At 45.0% G+C, this 12,729-nt stretch overlaps 1 protein-coding gene across 3 annotated transcripts; it reads left to right on the top strand.

Moving 5' to 3' along the window:
• The first annotated feature begins 2,522 nt into the window (after positions 1-2,522).
• Positions 2,523-11,642, top strand: LOC138675402 (ganglioside GM2 activator-like). 3 transcript variants are annotated; one of them, XR_011320678.1, is made up of 5 exons: positions 2,654-2,813; positions 7,295-7,450; positions 9,475-9,657; positions 10,865-11,164; positions 11,216-11,642. XR_011320678.1 is itself a non-coding variant. In XM_069763549.1 (4 exons), exons 1-4 carry the CDS (start codon positions 2,676-2,678, stop codon positions 11,033-11,035), a joined length of 648 nt encoding a protein of 215 aa, XP_069619650.1. In that variant the 5' UTR covers positions 2,523-2,675; the 3' UTR covers positions 11,036-11,642. The 3 variants fall into 3 exon arrangements, 2 of the variants coding, with proteins under 2 accessions (XP_069619650.1, XP_069619649.1); XM_069763549.1 differs by having other exon boundaries at positions 2,523-2,813; positions 10,865-11,642; XM_069763548.1 differs by lacking the exon at positions 2,654-2,813 and adding an exon at positions 6,685-6,973 and having other exon boundaries at positions 10,865-11,642.
• Positions 11,643-12,729: the final 1,087 nt, after the last annotated feature.

Genomic DNA, 12,729 nt, shown 5'->3' with positions numbered 1-12,729 from the left:
AGTATATTGCCCAGTGACATAGTATATTGCCCAGCCACATAGTATATTGCCCAGTCACGTAGTATATTGCCCAGTAACGTAGTATATTGCCCAGTGACGTAGTATATTGCCCAGCCACATAGTATACAGCACAGAGCCACATAGTATACAGCACAGACATGTAGTATACAGCACAGAGCTACGTAGTATATTGCCCAGTCACGTAGTATATTGTCCAGTCACATAGTATATTGCCCAGCCATGTAGTATATTGCCCAGCCATGTATGTAACAGGTTAAAAAAGACTTAAAATAAAAAATAAACATACTCACCTTCTGAAGGCCCCTTGTAGTCCTGGCGCCTGTGTGTGGTGCACGCGGCAGCTTCCGGTCCCAGGTTTGGTATGAGCACAGGACCTGTGATGACGTTGCGGTCACATGTACGTGACGTCATGGCAGGTCCTTCTCGCATAGCATCCTTAGCACCGGAACCTGCTGCTTGCACTGCCGAGGACAGCATGCACGTCGGAGGGTGAGAATAACGTTTTTTTTTGTAACATTAGATCTTTTTACTATTGATGCTGCATACGCAGCATCAATAGTAAAAACTTGGTCACACAGGGTTAATAGCAGCGGTTACGGATTGCGGTACCCGCTGCCTGTTACCGCTGGCATTAACCCTGTGTGAGCGGTGAGTGGAGGGGAGTATGCGGGCGCCGGGCACTGACTGCAGGGGAGTAGGGAGGGACTAATCGGACTGTGCCCGTCGCTGATTGGTCGTGGCAGCCATGACAGGCAGCTGGTGAGACCAATCAGCGACGCGGGATTTCCGTGACGGAAGTTGCCGACAGACAGAAAGACAGACAGACGGAAGTACCCCTTAGACAATTATATATATGCAGATCATACAATGCGATTTTCTGAATTTTTTTAGATTCTGTCTCTCACAGTTGAAAATGACAGACCTCTCCATTCTTTGTAGGTGGGAAAACTTCCAGAACTGGCAGTGTATCAAATACTTTTTTCCCCTAATTTTCTTGCCCCAGCTGTCAGAAAACCTAGATAACCTCTGTCTCCGAGCACCTTGTACTTTTGGACCTCCAGGGTGCTTGCAGTTCTGGAATATGACAGCATTGGAGGATAATGGCTTCCTTGTTGCTTCATGTTTGATTCTTCTCAAGTCTTAGGCAGTTAATGTGCATCTTTTTTTAACAACACATTTTTTGTGACCCTGTTGACTATTTGCAACAAAACCTTTAATGGTTCTGTGATCACACCCCAATATTTTAGCAATTTCTAGAGGTGTAAGATTTGTAACAATTGTTGAGTTTTTAGAGCTAAATCTCTTTTTTGTTCCATTTTGCCAGGGGAAAACAAGCTGCCTAATAATTTTGCACTCCTTGATAAAGGCTGTTGTTGTATCCTAAGGCTGCACCCTTCTCATCAAGCAAATACACATCACCTGATCTACTTCAACCAATAAGCATTCACTTTTATACAGCTTGGAGTTGGAAAATCTGCATAAAAATGATGATATGGTCAAAATACTCACTTGCCTAATTCTTAAAGGGGTTTTCCATTTTCAGATAACTCCTATCCCTCAGATGTACCTTCCTGTGTCTTTACCCGGGTGTCTGTTATTGTCTGCACCACTGAAGTCATTTTGACATTACTACAGCCAATCAGTGAGCTTAGTGGATCTGAGCAACTTGTCACGCAGTACCTTGGGACTGTGGGTGCTAACCATGTCCCTAGAACTAGGGATGCCCTAGTCTATCCCTGTCCCCCGAATTACTCTTGAACGTAGAGATGACGGGTTCATGTACCTTGCTATGCTCCTATATCCACCCTTATCTGTCCATTCTCCCACCCAGAAAGTGGGAAGTCGTAGTGTATAGGTTAACAATAACCAGACAAACAAGGGAAGACGGACAGGGATGAACGAAAATTGCAATCATACAAAATATACTCACCAAACAACAGAGTGGAACACAGAGAAGGTATAGGAAGGTGAAATCAAATAGGAGAGGATGAGGATGTGCACACAGACAAAACTCCAAGAAACAATCTCCTGAACAATCTCCAAACACAAACTACACCTCCAAACCAGGCAGTAAGAACTAACACTGGTAATTCCTAAGTGCCAAAAGTGAGCATATATAGCAGAGGGAAGTGGCCAACACTGAACAGCTGAAACAATCAAGGCAGGAAAGTTCCAGGAGCTTCGACTGAACAGATTAACCTCTGCACTTCCAGCAAGGAAAAAACCTGCAATGTTTAATAAGATGGTGAAGTACTTCTAACCAAAGCAGGAGTTTGTGAAACCAGACACAGCGATGTTCTGGCCGCTGCAGGGATGTTGATGTATCATCAGCGCTGCATATAACACCAGACACCAGAAGCAGTTGCGGAGATTCTGCGCTGGACCCTGGGAGGGTGAATGTAGAACAGCCTGCTCTGCTGCTTTGTACTTCTTCTTAATATATTGCAGCACTGGCACTTTTATTTTTAGTATAACATCCGTGATCATTGGCGGGGGGCCGAGGCTCTGAAAATAATTTTGTTTACAATGTGATCGTCATCTCTTAATCTTATTGATTTAATATCTACTTTTAATGGACTTGCGTAATGATAAGTAGCTGCGCTGTTTGCTGTTATTCGGTATTTGCCTAAGAACCTGTATATAAAGAAAAGCAGATGTTAGATGAAATTATCAAAGTTACATTCTCTCTGTTGATTGTGACTACTCATCCCCTCGGAGTAGCAGCCATGGCAAACCTAGCGCTCTGTGTCCTGGTCGCTTTTGCAGCTGTCGGACAACTTACTGAAGCTATGGTAAGACCTGGGACTATATAATGTGTTTGCTCACGGGAAGGGGGCTTATCTTTTTTTCCAATATTAGTTTAATATTATTTAAAGGATATCTTAAATGGATGTTTCACTACCATGACATTGATGACCTGTCCTTAGGAGAGGTCATCAATATCAAATTGGTGGGGTCTGACACCCGTCTTACCCACTGATCTGCTGTTTTCAGCTCCAAAGGAGGGTCCAGATTTGAGTAATTGTGGAAATCCATCAACTGTTTAGTCAAAATTCTATGCAAAGGTGCCCAGGGTGGTAGCAGTAGCTGAGTATCATGTGTCTGACACCCCGGCACGCAGGGCCGGTTTTAGACAAAGTGGGACCCCGGGCAAACTTTAAAAGAGGGGCCCCAAATGCTAACATATTGCATCATCACACAGAAACATTTTTATTGTATTTACATGCATTGAGTTCAGGCCGGTATACGAGCGCAATCAACAATATTGAAGTTGTTCGACGCTTGTTTCCCGGCCTCTTTACACTGGCTGAGGAAGAATGATGGGTACAGATCGTCCTTGATAAAGTATAATGCAGGTCCCATATAGTACATATAGTGTAATGCAGCACCCCTCATAGAGTATATTGCATCCCCCTCACAGAGTATAATGCAGCCCCCAGAGTATACTGAAGTCCCCCTCACAGAGTATAATGCAGCCCCCTCAGAGTATAATGTAGCCCCCTCATAGAGTATAATGTAGTCCCCTCATAGAATATAATGCAGTCCCCTCAGAGTATAATGTAGCCCCCTCATAGAGTATAATGTAGCCCCCTCATAGAGTATACTGCAGCCCCCTCAGCGTATAATGCAGCCCCCCTCACAGAGTATAATGCAGCACCCTTCATAGAGTATACTGCAGCCCCCAGAGTATATGGCAGCCCCCTCAGAGTATACTGCAGCCCACCTCAGAGTATAATGTAGTCCCCTCAGAGCATAATGCAGCCCCCCTCAGAGTATAATGTAGCCCCCTCATAGAGTATAATGTAGTCTTGTCATAGAATATAATGCAGTCCCCTCAGAGTATAATGCAGCCCCCCACACATACAGTATAATGCAGCACCCAGAGTATAATGCAGCCCCCTCAGAGTATAATGCACCCCACACACACACACAGTATATTGTAGCCCCCACGCACACAATATAATGCAGCCCCCTCAGAGCATAATGTAGTCCCCACAGAGCATAATGCAGCCCCCCTCAGAGCATAATGCAGCCCCCTCAGAGTATAATGTAGCCCCCTCATAGAGTATAATGTAATTTCCTCATAGAATATAATGCAGTCCCCTCAGAGTATAATGCAGCCCCCGCACACACAGTATAATGCAGCCCCTTCAGAGTATAATGTAGACCCCTCAGAGTATAACGCAGCCCTGCACACACAGTTTAATGTAGCGCCCAGAGTATAATGCAGCCCCCTCAGAGTATAATGTACCCCACACACACACAGTATATTGTAGCCCCACCACGCACACAATATAATGCAGCCCCCTCAGAGTATAAAGTAGCTCCCACAGAGTATAATGCAACCGCCTCAGAGTATGATGCAGCCCCTCAGAGAATAATGCAGCCCCACACACAGTATAATGCAGCCCCCTACACACAGTATAATTCAGCCCCCCACAAACACACACAGTGTAATGCAGCTCCCCACACACAGTACAATTCAGCCCCTCCATAAATACACAGTATAACTCAGCCCCCCCACAAACACACACAGTATAATTCAGCCCCCCACAAATGCACAGTATAATTCAGCCCCCCCACAAGCACACACAGTATAATTCAGCCCCCTACAAACACACAGTATAGTGCAGCAGCTCCACACACAGTATAATGCAGTCTCCCACACACAGTATAATGCAGCCCCCCACACAGTATAATGCAGCCCCTTCAGAGTATAATGGATCCCCCTCAGAGTATAAAGCAGCCCCACACACACAGTGGAATTCAGCCCCCCCACAAACACACAGTATAGTGCAGCCTCCACACACAGTATAATGCAGCCCACACACACAGTATAGTGCAGCCCCCCACATGCACAGTATAGTGCAGTCCCCCACACACAGTATAGTGCAGCACCCCACCACACACAGTATAATGCAGCCCACCCACACAGTGTAATGCAGTCCCCACAAACACACACACACAGTATAATTCAGCCCCCGTAGTATAAAGCAACCCCCTCAGAGTATAATGTAGCCCCACACAGATTATATTGCAGCCCCCCACAAACACACACAGTATAATGCAGCCCCCCCCACACAGTATAATTCAGCCCAAACACACACATTATAGTGCAGCCCCCCTACATACAGTATAGTGCAGCCCCCCACATACACCGTATAATGCAGCCCTCCCACATATACAGTATAGTGCAGTCCCCCCACAGAAAGTATACTGCAGCAGACACACACACCTTACCTCTCCTCCATGTCCCCCCTTCTTTGGCTTCTGCAGAACGTCTCAGCTCCCCTACTGGCACACACTGAGTCAGAGGTGGAGTGATGGGAGAGGGAATGTCATCTGACACTCTCTCCTCCATAACTGCTTTTAACTATATCTGCATGTATGATGCCGATAAGTTGAATGCAGGGGAGGGGGCAGTGCCGGCCCCTCTTACTCATGGGCCCCATAGCGGCCGCATGGTGTGCTGCTATTAGCGGCACGCCACTGGCTGGGGACCCCTAGAGGAGCGAGGGACCTAGGCAGCTGCCTGGTCTGTCTGCCCCTAACACCGGCCTTGCCGGCACGTTAAAGAAAATTGTGGGTCCTGGTAGGGTGCTACTGTTGTGAGGGCCTTGTGCCTGCACAGGCCCCCATTAGCCGACGGTCTGGCCAGGACCATGAGTTCCACAGGTTAATAAAGGAGAATTCCGTTCAAACATGGGGATTTTATTGAACTTTATGAGGGTTATATACAAAGGGTAGCGGACACAGGACACTGTTCATACTACACAATATTGACCCGGCTGACTGTCGTATTCCTTTCCCTGAAGACACCATTCTCGATACTTTACTGGGTTTGGTAGCAAGTCGAAATTTCTTAAGTGGACAAAAAATAAAATTAAAATTAGAATTAAAAAAAATAGTTTTTAAAAAATATAAAAAAAATATATATAAAAAAAATATATAAAAAAAGTTTCCGATCTATCAAATATAAAATTATTTAAACCATATATTAAACATACCATTTTCTGAGTGAATTGGAAAACTGCAGCATGTCACTTTTTTTCAGCATTTTTGCAGCATTTTTTCACCCATAGGAAGTAATGAGTAAGTGCAAAACGCAGCAAAAAAAAAAAAGGCACAAAAATTAGGATTTTGCTGCATTTTTGGTGCTGAAAACAGGCACTAAATGGAATGAGCATGAAAAAAGCCGCAAAAAAAAACGCTGCAAAAATGCAGCAAAATTTTTTTTTAAGCAGCTTCTTTACCGTCAAGAGAGCAGGTTTTGTCTGCAGAAAATAAAAATGCAACGTGTGAACATAGCCTAAGTCCGGTATTACTAAACTTAGTTGTACTCATCTGGGGAGTCATATTTTCAGCTCCACATAACGAATGTCATAAAAAAACAAACCCCAAAGAACAATGGGGGAATTCCTTCTTTTACACCAATTTTTTTAATGTTTTTAGTACATTATATGGTAAAATGAATGGTGTTATTCAAAATAGGAACTTATCTGGCGCAAAAAAAAGCCTATGTAAAATAAAAAAGTTGTGGCCCCTGAGTCCTGAAAAAGGGAGGGGGAAAAAATGAAAAAGCAAAAATTAAAAAAAAATTGTCATGTTTACCACCGGGGGGCAGCATGCTCCTGCAGATTTCAGTGAGCGCCACTATAAAGCGCTGGGAAAGGTGACACATCTGTCCAGTCCACACTGGGAGGGGGAGGTGCAGAAGCCAATCGATGGTGCAATATGGTTGTCATTTGTCATCTCATATCGGCCATTAACGGTTGTGTCTGAAGATGAGGAGTCAGCGGATGTAGGATGAGACCGAGGGGCTGCGCTGCATTCTCTGCTCACTGTGACTGATAATATGGCCATGGTAGCCTTCTGGGGTCTGGTTGTCTTTGCAGCCTTAGGACATCTATCTGACAGTATGATAATAATTCCCTGGTGGAGGCTCGCTACGGTAAGATCTGACATTCTATTTTTTTTTTTTTGCATGTCCCATCATTGGTCATTTATTCCCAGATGTAGCAGAGCCGGTATCTCCTTTGCTCCTTTCATTATGCTGCACCTACAGTATATAATTGTACATGTCACGAGTTAGGAAAATTAATTGGGCTTTTCCGCAGTCCTACGTAAGCCGTACTCCTCTGTCCTCAGTGTTATGTCCCCCCGCTGGATGTTAATCCCCCCAGCAGACCGGTGGGGGACACATGTGTTGGATTGTTACACAATCACTACTATTAATAAGTCCTAATTGTACATTTTTATGTTTTTCCCTCAGGAAGTGAAGAGTGTAACATGGCAAAACTGTGATTCCGGAAAGCTCCCTGGTACGATCAAGAGTCTCTCTATTAGCCCTGACCCCGTCACTATCCCCGGGGAGGTGACCGTCTCTCTGGTCCTGAACACGGATGTGCCCCTAAGTTCTCCCCTTCAGGTGAGGTAACATCCTGAACCCTTCACGTCAAGTTATGAAGCTTTCTACCACCATGGACCTATTGCTATGGCCACCATCCCACCATGTAGCCCATTGTTGTGGTCTTCTTCTCGCCATGGAGTCCATTGTTGTAGCTACCCTCTCACCATGTAGCCCATTGTTGTGCTCTTCTTCTCGCCATGTAGTCCATTGCTGTAGCCACCTTCTCACCATGTAGCCCATTGTTGTGGTCTTCTTCTGGTCATGTAGTCCAATGTTGTAGCCACCTTCTCACTATGTAGCCCATTGTTGTGGTCTTCTCCTCGTCATGTAGTCCATTGTTGTTGCCACCTTCTTACCATGTAGCCCATTGTTGTGGTCTTCTTCTCGCCATGTAGTCCATTGTTGTAGCTACCCTCTCACCATGTAGCCCATTGTTGTGGTCTTCTCCTCGCCATGTAGTCCATTGTTGTTGCCACCTTCTTACCATGTAGCCCATTGTTGTGGTCTTCTTCTCGCCATGTAGTCCATTGTTGTAGCTACCCTCTCACCATGTAGCCCATTGTTGTGGTCTTCTCCTCGCCATGTAGCCCATTGTTGTAGCCACCTTCTCACGATGTAGCCCATTGTTGTGGTCTTCTTCTCGCCATGTAGCCCATTGTTGTTGCCACCTTCTCACCATGTAGCCCATTGTTGTGGTCTTCTTCTCACCATGTAGTCCATTGTTGTTGCCACCTTCTTACCATGTAGCCCATTGTTGTGGTCTTCTTCTCACCATGTAGCCCATTGTTGTAGCCACCTTCTCACGATGTAGCCCATTGTTGTGGTTTTCTTCTCGCCATGTAGTCCATTGTTGTTGCCACCTTCTTACCATGTAGCCCATTGTTGTGGTCTTCTTCTCGCCATGTAGTCCATTGTTGTAGCCACCTTCTCACCATGTAGCCCGTTGTTGTGGTCTTCTTCTCGCCATGTAGTCCATTGTTGTAGCCACCTTCTCACCATGTAGCCCATTGTTGTGGTCTTCTCCTCGCCATGTAGTCCATTGTTGTTGCCACCTTCTTACCATGTAGCCCATTGCTGTGGTCTTCTTCTCACCATGTAGTCCATTGTTGTAGCCACCTTCTCACCATGTAGCCCATTGTTGTGGTCTTCTCCTCGCCATGTAGTCCTTTGTTGTTGCCACCTTCTTACCATGTAGCCCATTGTTGTGGTCTTCTTCTCGCCATGTAGTCCATTGTTGTTGTTGCCACCTTCTCACCATGTAGCCCATTGTTGTGGTCTTCTTCTCGCCATGTAGTCCATTGTTGTTGCCACCTTGTCATCATGTAGCCCATTGTTGTGGTCTTCTTCTCGCCATGTAGTCCATTGTTGTAGCCACCTTCTCACCATGTAGCCCATTGTTGTGGTCTTCTCCTCGCCATGTAGTCCTTTGTTTTTGCCACCTTCTTACCATGTAGCCCATTGTTGTGGTCTTCTTCTCGCCATGTAGTCCATTGTTATTGTTGCCACCTTCTCACCATGTAGCCCATTGTTGTTGTCTTCTCCTTGCCATGTAGTCCATTGTTGTTGCCACCTTCTCACCATGTAGCCCATTGCTGTGGTCTTCTTCTCGCCATGTAGTCCATTGTTGTTGCCACCTTCTCACCATGTACTCTCCAACAGTGACTTAAGACCAAAAAGTCTTGGCTTATCTGATGTTTTCATCCTCAGCGTTATATCTGGGCAAATTGATCTTAGATGATCTGCCATCGTATGTCGGATTGAAACTGTTCGTAAATTTTCGTTTTTGGGCCGGCAGCTGTTCCTCTCATTTCCCCCATACACGCACTTGGTTGGGGCGTATGGGTTTTTAATAGGGAGATGACAATATCCCCTGCAGATCCCTCCGGCAGCTGCTTGTCTCCCATGGGAACAAGGGAGAGGACATATTTAAGTCCAACATGTTTGATCCTTTTGTCCTCCAGGGAGAGTCATCCTGTCTGTAGAACAGGTCTATAAGTCCAGCCCTGAAATATGTCATCACCTGTGTGCTCTCTATATCCCAGATCAAAATCTCCGCCGAGAAGGAGCTGCTGGACGAGTGGTTGACCGTTCCCTGCATTGATAAATTTGGCAGCTGTACCTATAATGACATCTGTGGTTTGCTGGACTCTTTCTTCAAGCCAGGACAGCAATGCCCAGGGCCACTGGCAACCTATGGACTTCCCTGCCACTGCCCCTTCAAAGCTGTAAGTATCTATTGCTGACAACACAGAAATCAGGAGATTGGTCCCTCTAGGGGACTTGAGTATCCAAAGTCAAAAGTCAAATTAAAAGCTAAAAAAAATTGTATAAAAAAAAACACAAAAATCACATTATTATATACAAAAATAATAAGCATAAGCCAGAAATTCGGTTTTGTATTTATCTCTTTCACCATGTGAAATAATAGACAGTTGCCCTTTAAAGAGTTATACTTATCGCCAAGATACCTATCCCAATATGTAGTAGGTGTAATAATAATAATATTAGCAAACATATTCAATTAGAAATGAGGTATAGTTCTCCTGATAAGCTACTGAAATGACATAGCTTCGGTATCCATGGTTACAACCACTAACAACTAACTGTCACTATATGAGTGGTCATAACCATGGATACCTAAGCTACTCTAATGCCCTGCACATGGGATAAGCGACATAGCTTATCAGGAAAACTATACTGCATTTCTAATTGGAAGTATTTGCTAATATTATTATTATTACACCCACTATATTTTTGGATAGGATCTTGGAGGTGAGAATACCCCTTTAAAGAAACTTGGAACTTATTCAGAAGGTGCTTGGGTCGCCTGACAGTCTACATTAACAGAAACATAATAATGTAATGGCTCTTTGAATGAGAGAAGTGAAACAAATTGACAGGTTCTTAAAGGAAATCGGTCTCCAGAATTATTTGAGAGGAGCATAATGCAAAGACAGAGTCCCTGATTCCAGTGATTTGTCACTTGTTGGGCTGCTTGCTGTAGTTGTATCAGTGTTTTATCAGCAGGAGATTATCACTGGAGGACTAGTAATCCTGCTGCCCTATAGTCCTCCATATGTATGAGCTCTGTATGACCACGCCCCCACCACTGATTGGCAGCTTTCACAGTGTACACAGAAAGCAACCAATCAGTGGGGTTATACAGAGCTCAGCATTCAGAGCACTGCTAGATTTACAGCAATTACAACAGTGATTTTATCTAAACTGCAACAAGCAACCCAGTAAGTGATAAATGGCTGGAATCGGGGTCTCTGCCCCTACGTCATGCTGTGGTAGCAAAAACCTGCTGACAGATTCCTACTAAGAGGGTTCTCGGTTACCACAAACAGGATGGTTGGGGGGCATGTTGCAATTTAACCTATGACATGTACTATGGAGGGACATAATGATTCTACTCTTCTCGATTTTTAGGGTTCCTACGCTCTCCCTACTACCAGCTTTAAGATCCCTAACCTGTCTCTCCCGTCCTGGATGGCTGACGGCAACTACCGAGTTACTGGAATTCTGACCCACAACAATGAGGAGATTGGATGCGCTAAACTTACGTTCACTCTGTCAACTACCTCCTCTTGGTGGTGGTAAGGAGAGGAACCCGCCCCTACCTGAGACATAGGAAGATCCTAGTTCCAAAATGATTTCCCCAGATCCCATTGATGCCACCAGCATCCCCATTCCTAGCGGATAAATGTAGTTAATGGCACGTGTGTGTGTGTGTGTACCGATGTAGCAGAGCTGAGTTTGTCATTTACTTGGCAAATTCAGCTCTGCTACATCTGTGAGGACATGGTATTTAGAACATTGCCTGCATAATGTAACCCTTGGATATAGACAACCTGTGACACTTGAACGTTGTCCTCCACGGTTCCGATAAGAAGTGTCGCCATCCTGCACGCTCCGTTCCCTATCCTGCTAATTAACACGCCTGCTACGCGGTATTTCGGGGCTTATGAAGATGTTGTAATTAAGGACCTCAAAGTAAGGCTAATTGTGAAAACGCGTTGGAAAACATTTCTGACTTTGGAACGTTGAAAATATTAAACCTTTACTCACTTTCCCATTGCAGTTCCTTATGTCAGACGGCGGGGTGCGCTCTGGTGACTATTCAGACTGTATGCTCCGCTCTATATAAATCCATCTGCTTCTGATTAATCTTCAATCACGGCCAATAAACCTGTTACTACTTACAGAAGTTTGTCTGCACATTTTTTGCGCATAACAACTAATATACAGTGCCTTGCAAAAGTATTCACACCCTGTGAACTTTTTCGCATTTTTTTACTTGACACCCACACCCTTAAATGTATTTTATTGAGATTCTATGTGATATCCCAACATGACCTACAAATATTTGTGAAGTGTAAAGGAAATTATACATGAGTTTCTAATTATTTAAAAAATATAAATCTGAAAATTGTGACGTGCATTTGTCTTCATCCCCCTGTAGTCTGATATCCCCTAAATAAAATCCACCTTCAGACATCACATAGTTAGTAAATTGAGTCCACCCGTGTGCAATTTATTTTCTGTATAACTAATGCTGTTCTGTGAAGGCCTCAGAGGTTTGTTTGAGAACATTAGGGATCAAGCAGCATCATGAAAACCAAGGAACACACCAGAGAGGTCAGGGATAAAGTTGTGGAGAAGAGTAAAGCAGTTTGAGGTTATAAAAAAAAAATAGCCCAAGCTCCGAACATCTCACAAAGCACTGTTCAATCCATCTTCCAAAAATGGAAGGAGTATGACATAACTGCAAATCTACCAAGACATGACCGTCCACCTAAACTGACATCCCAAGCAAGGAGAGGACTAACTAAAGCAGCCAAGAGGTCCATGGTCACTCTGGAGGAGCTGAAGAGATCCACAGCTCAGGTGGGAGAAGCTATCCACAGGACAACTATGAGTGGCAAACTCCACAAATCTGGTATCTGCCAGGCGAACACTCACCAGGAGCCTGAGCGGTCCGAGCTGCGGGACGTCAGAGTCACAGATGCCCCAGGATGGACGGCGGCTTCCACGCTGTCCAGGAACTGAGGGGAGCGACTGCGGTGCAGGCAGAGCAGCCGGGAGAGTGAGTAGAATGCAGGAACAGGACCTGCGATCACATGACTGCAGGTCACGAGGGGGCAGGGCCTAGCTCAATGCTGCCAGAGGAGACAGTGGAGTGCACAGCAAATACCCAAAGTTATAAGGGGAACGGTAACCACGGGAAAACAGAGAGGGAAGAGCACACGGGAAAGATAGTCAAAGCAAGCCGGGGTCAGGAAAGCTGGGTCAGA

The sequence above is a fragment of the Ranitomeya imitator genome, chromosome 4 (genome assembly GCF_032444005.1).
Source record: "Ranitomeya imitator isolate aRanImi1 chromosome 4, aRanImi1.pri, whole genome shotgun sequence".
Lineage (NCBI taxonomy): Eukaryota > Metazoa > Chordata > Amphibia > Anura > Dendrobatidae > Ranitomeya > Ranitomeya imitator.
This window is presented reverse-complemented; position numbering and strand designations above follow the sequence as displayed.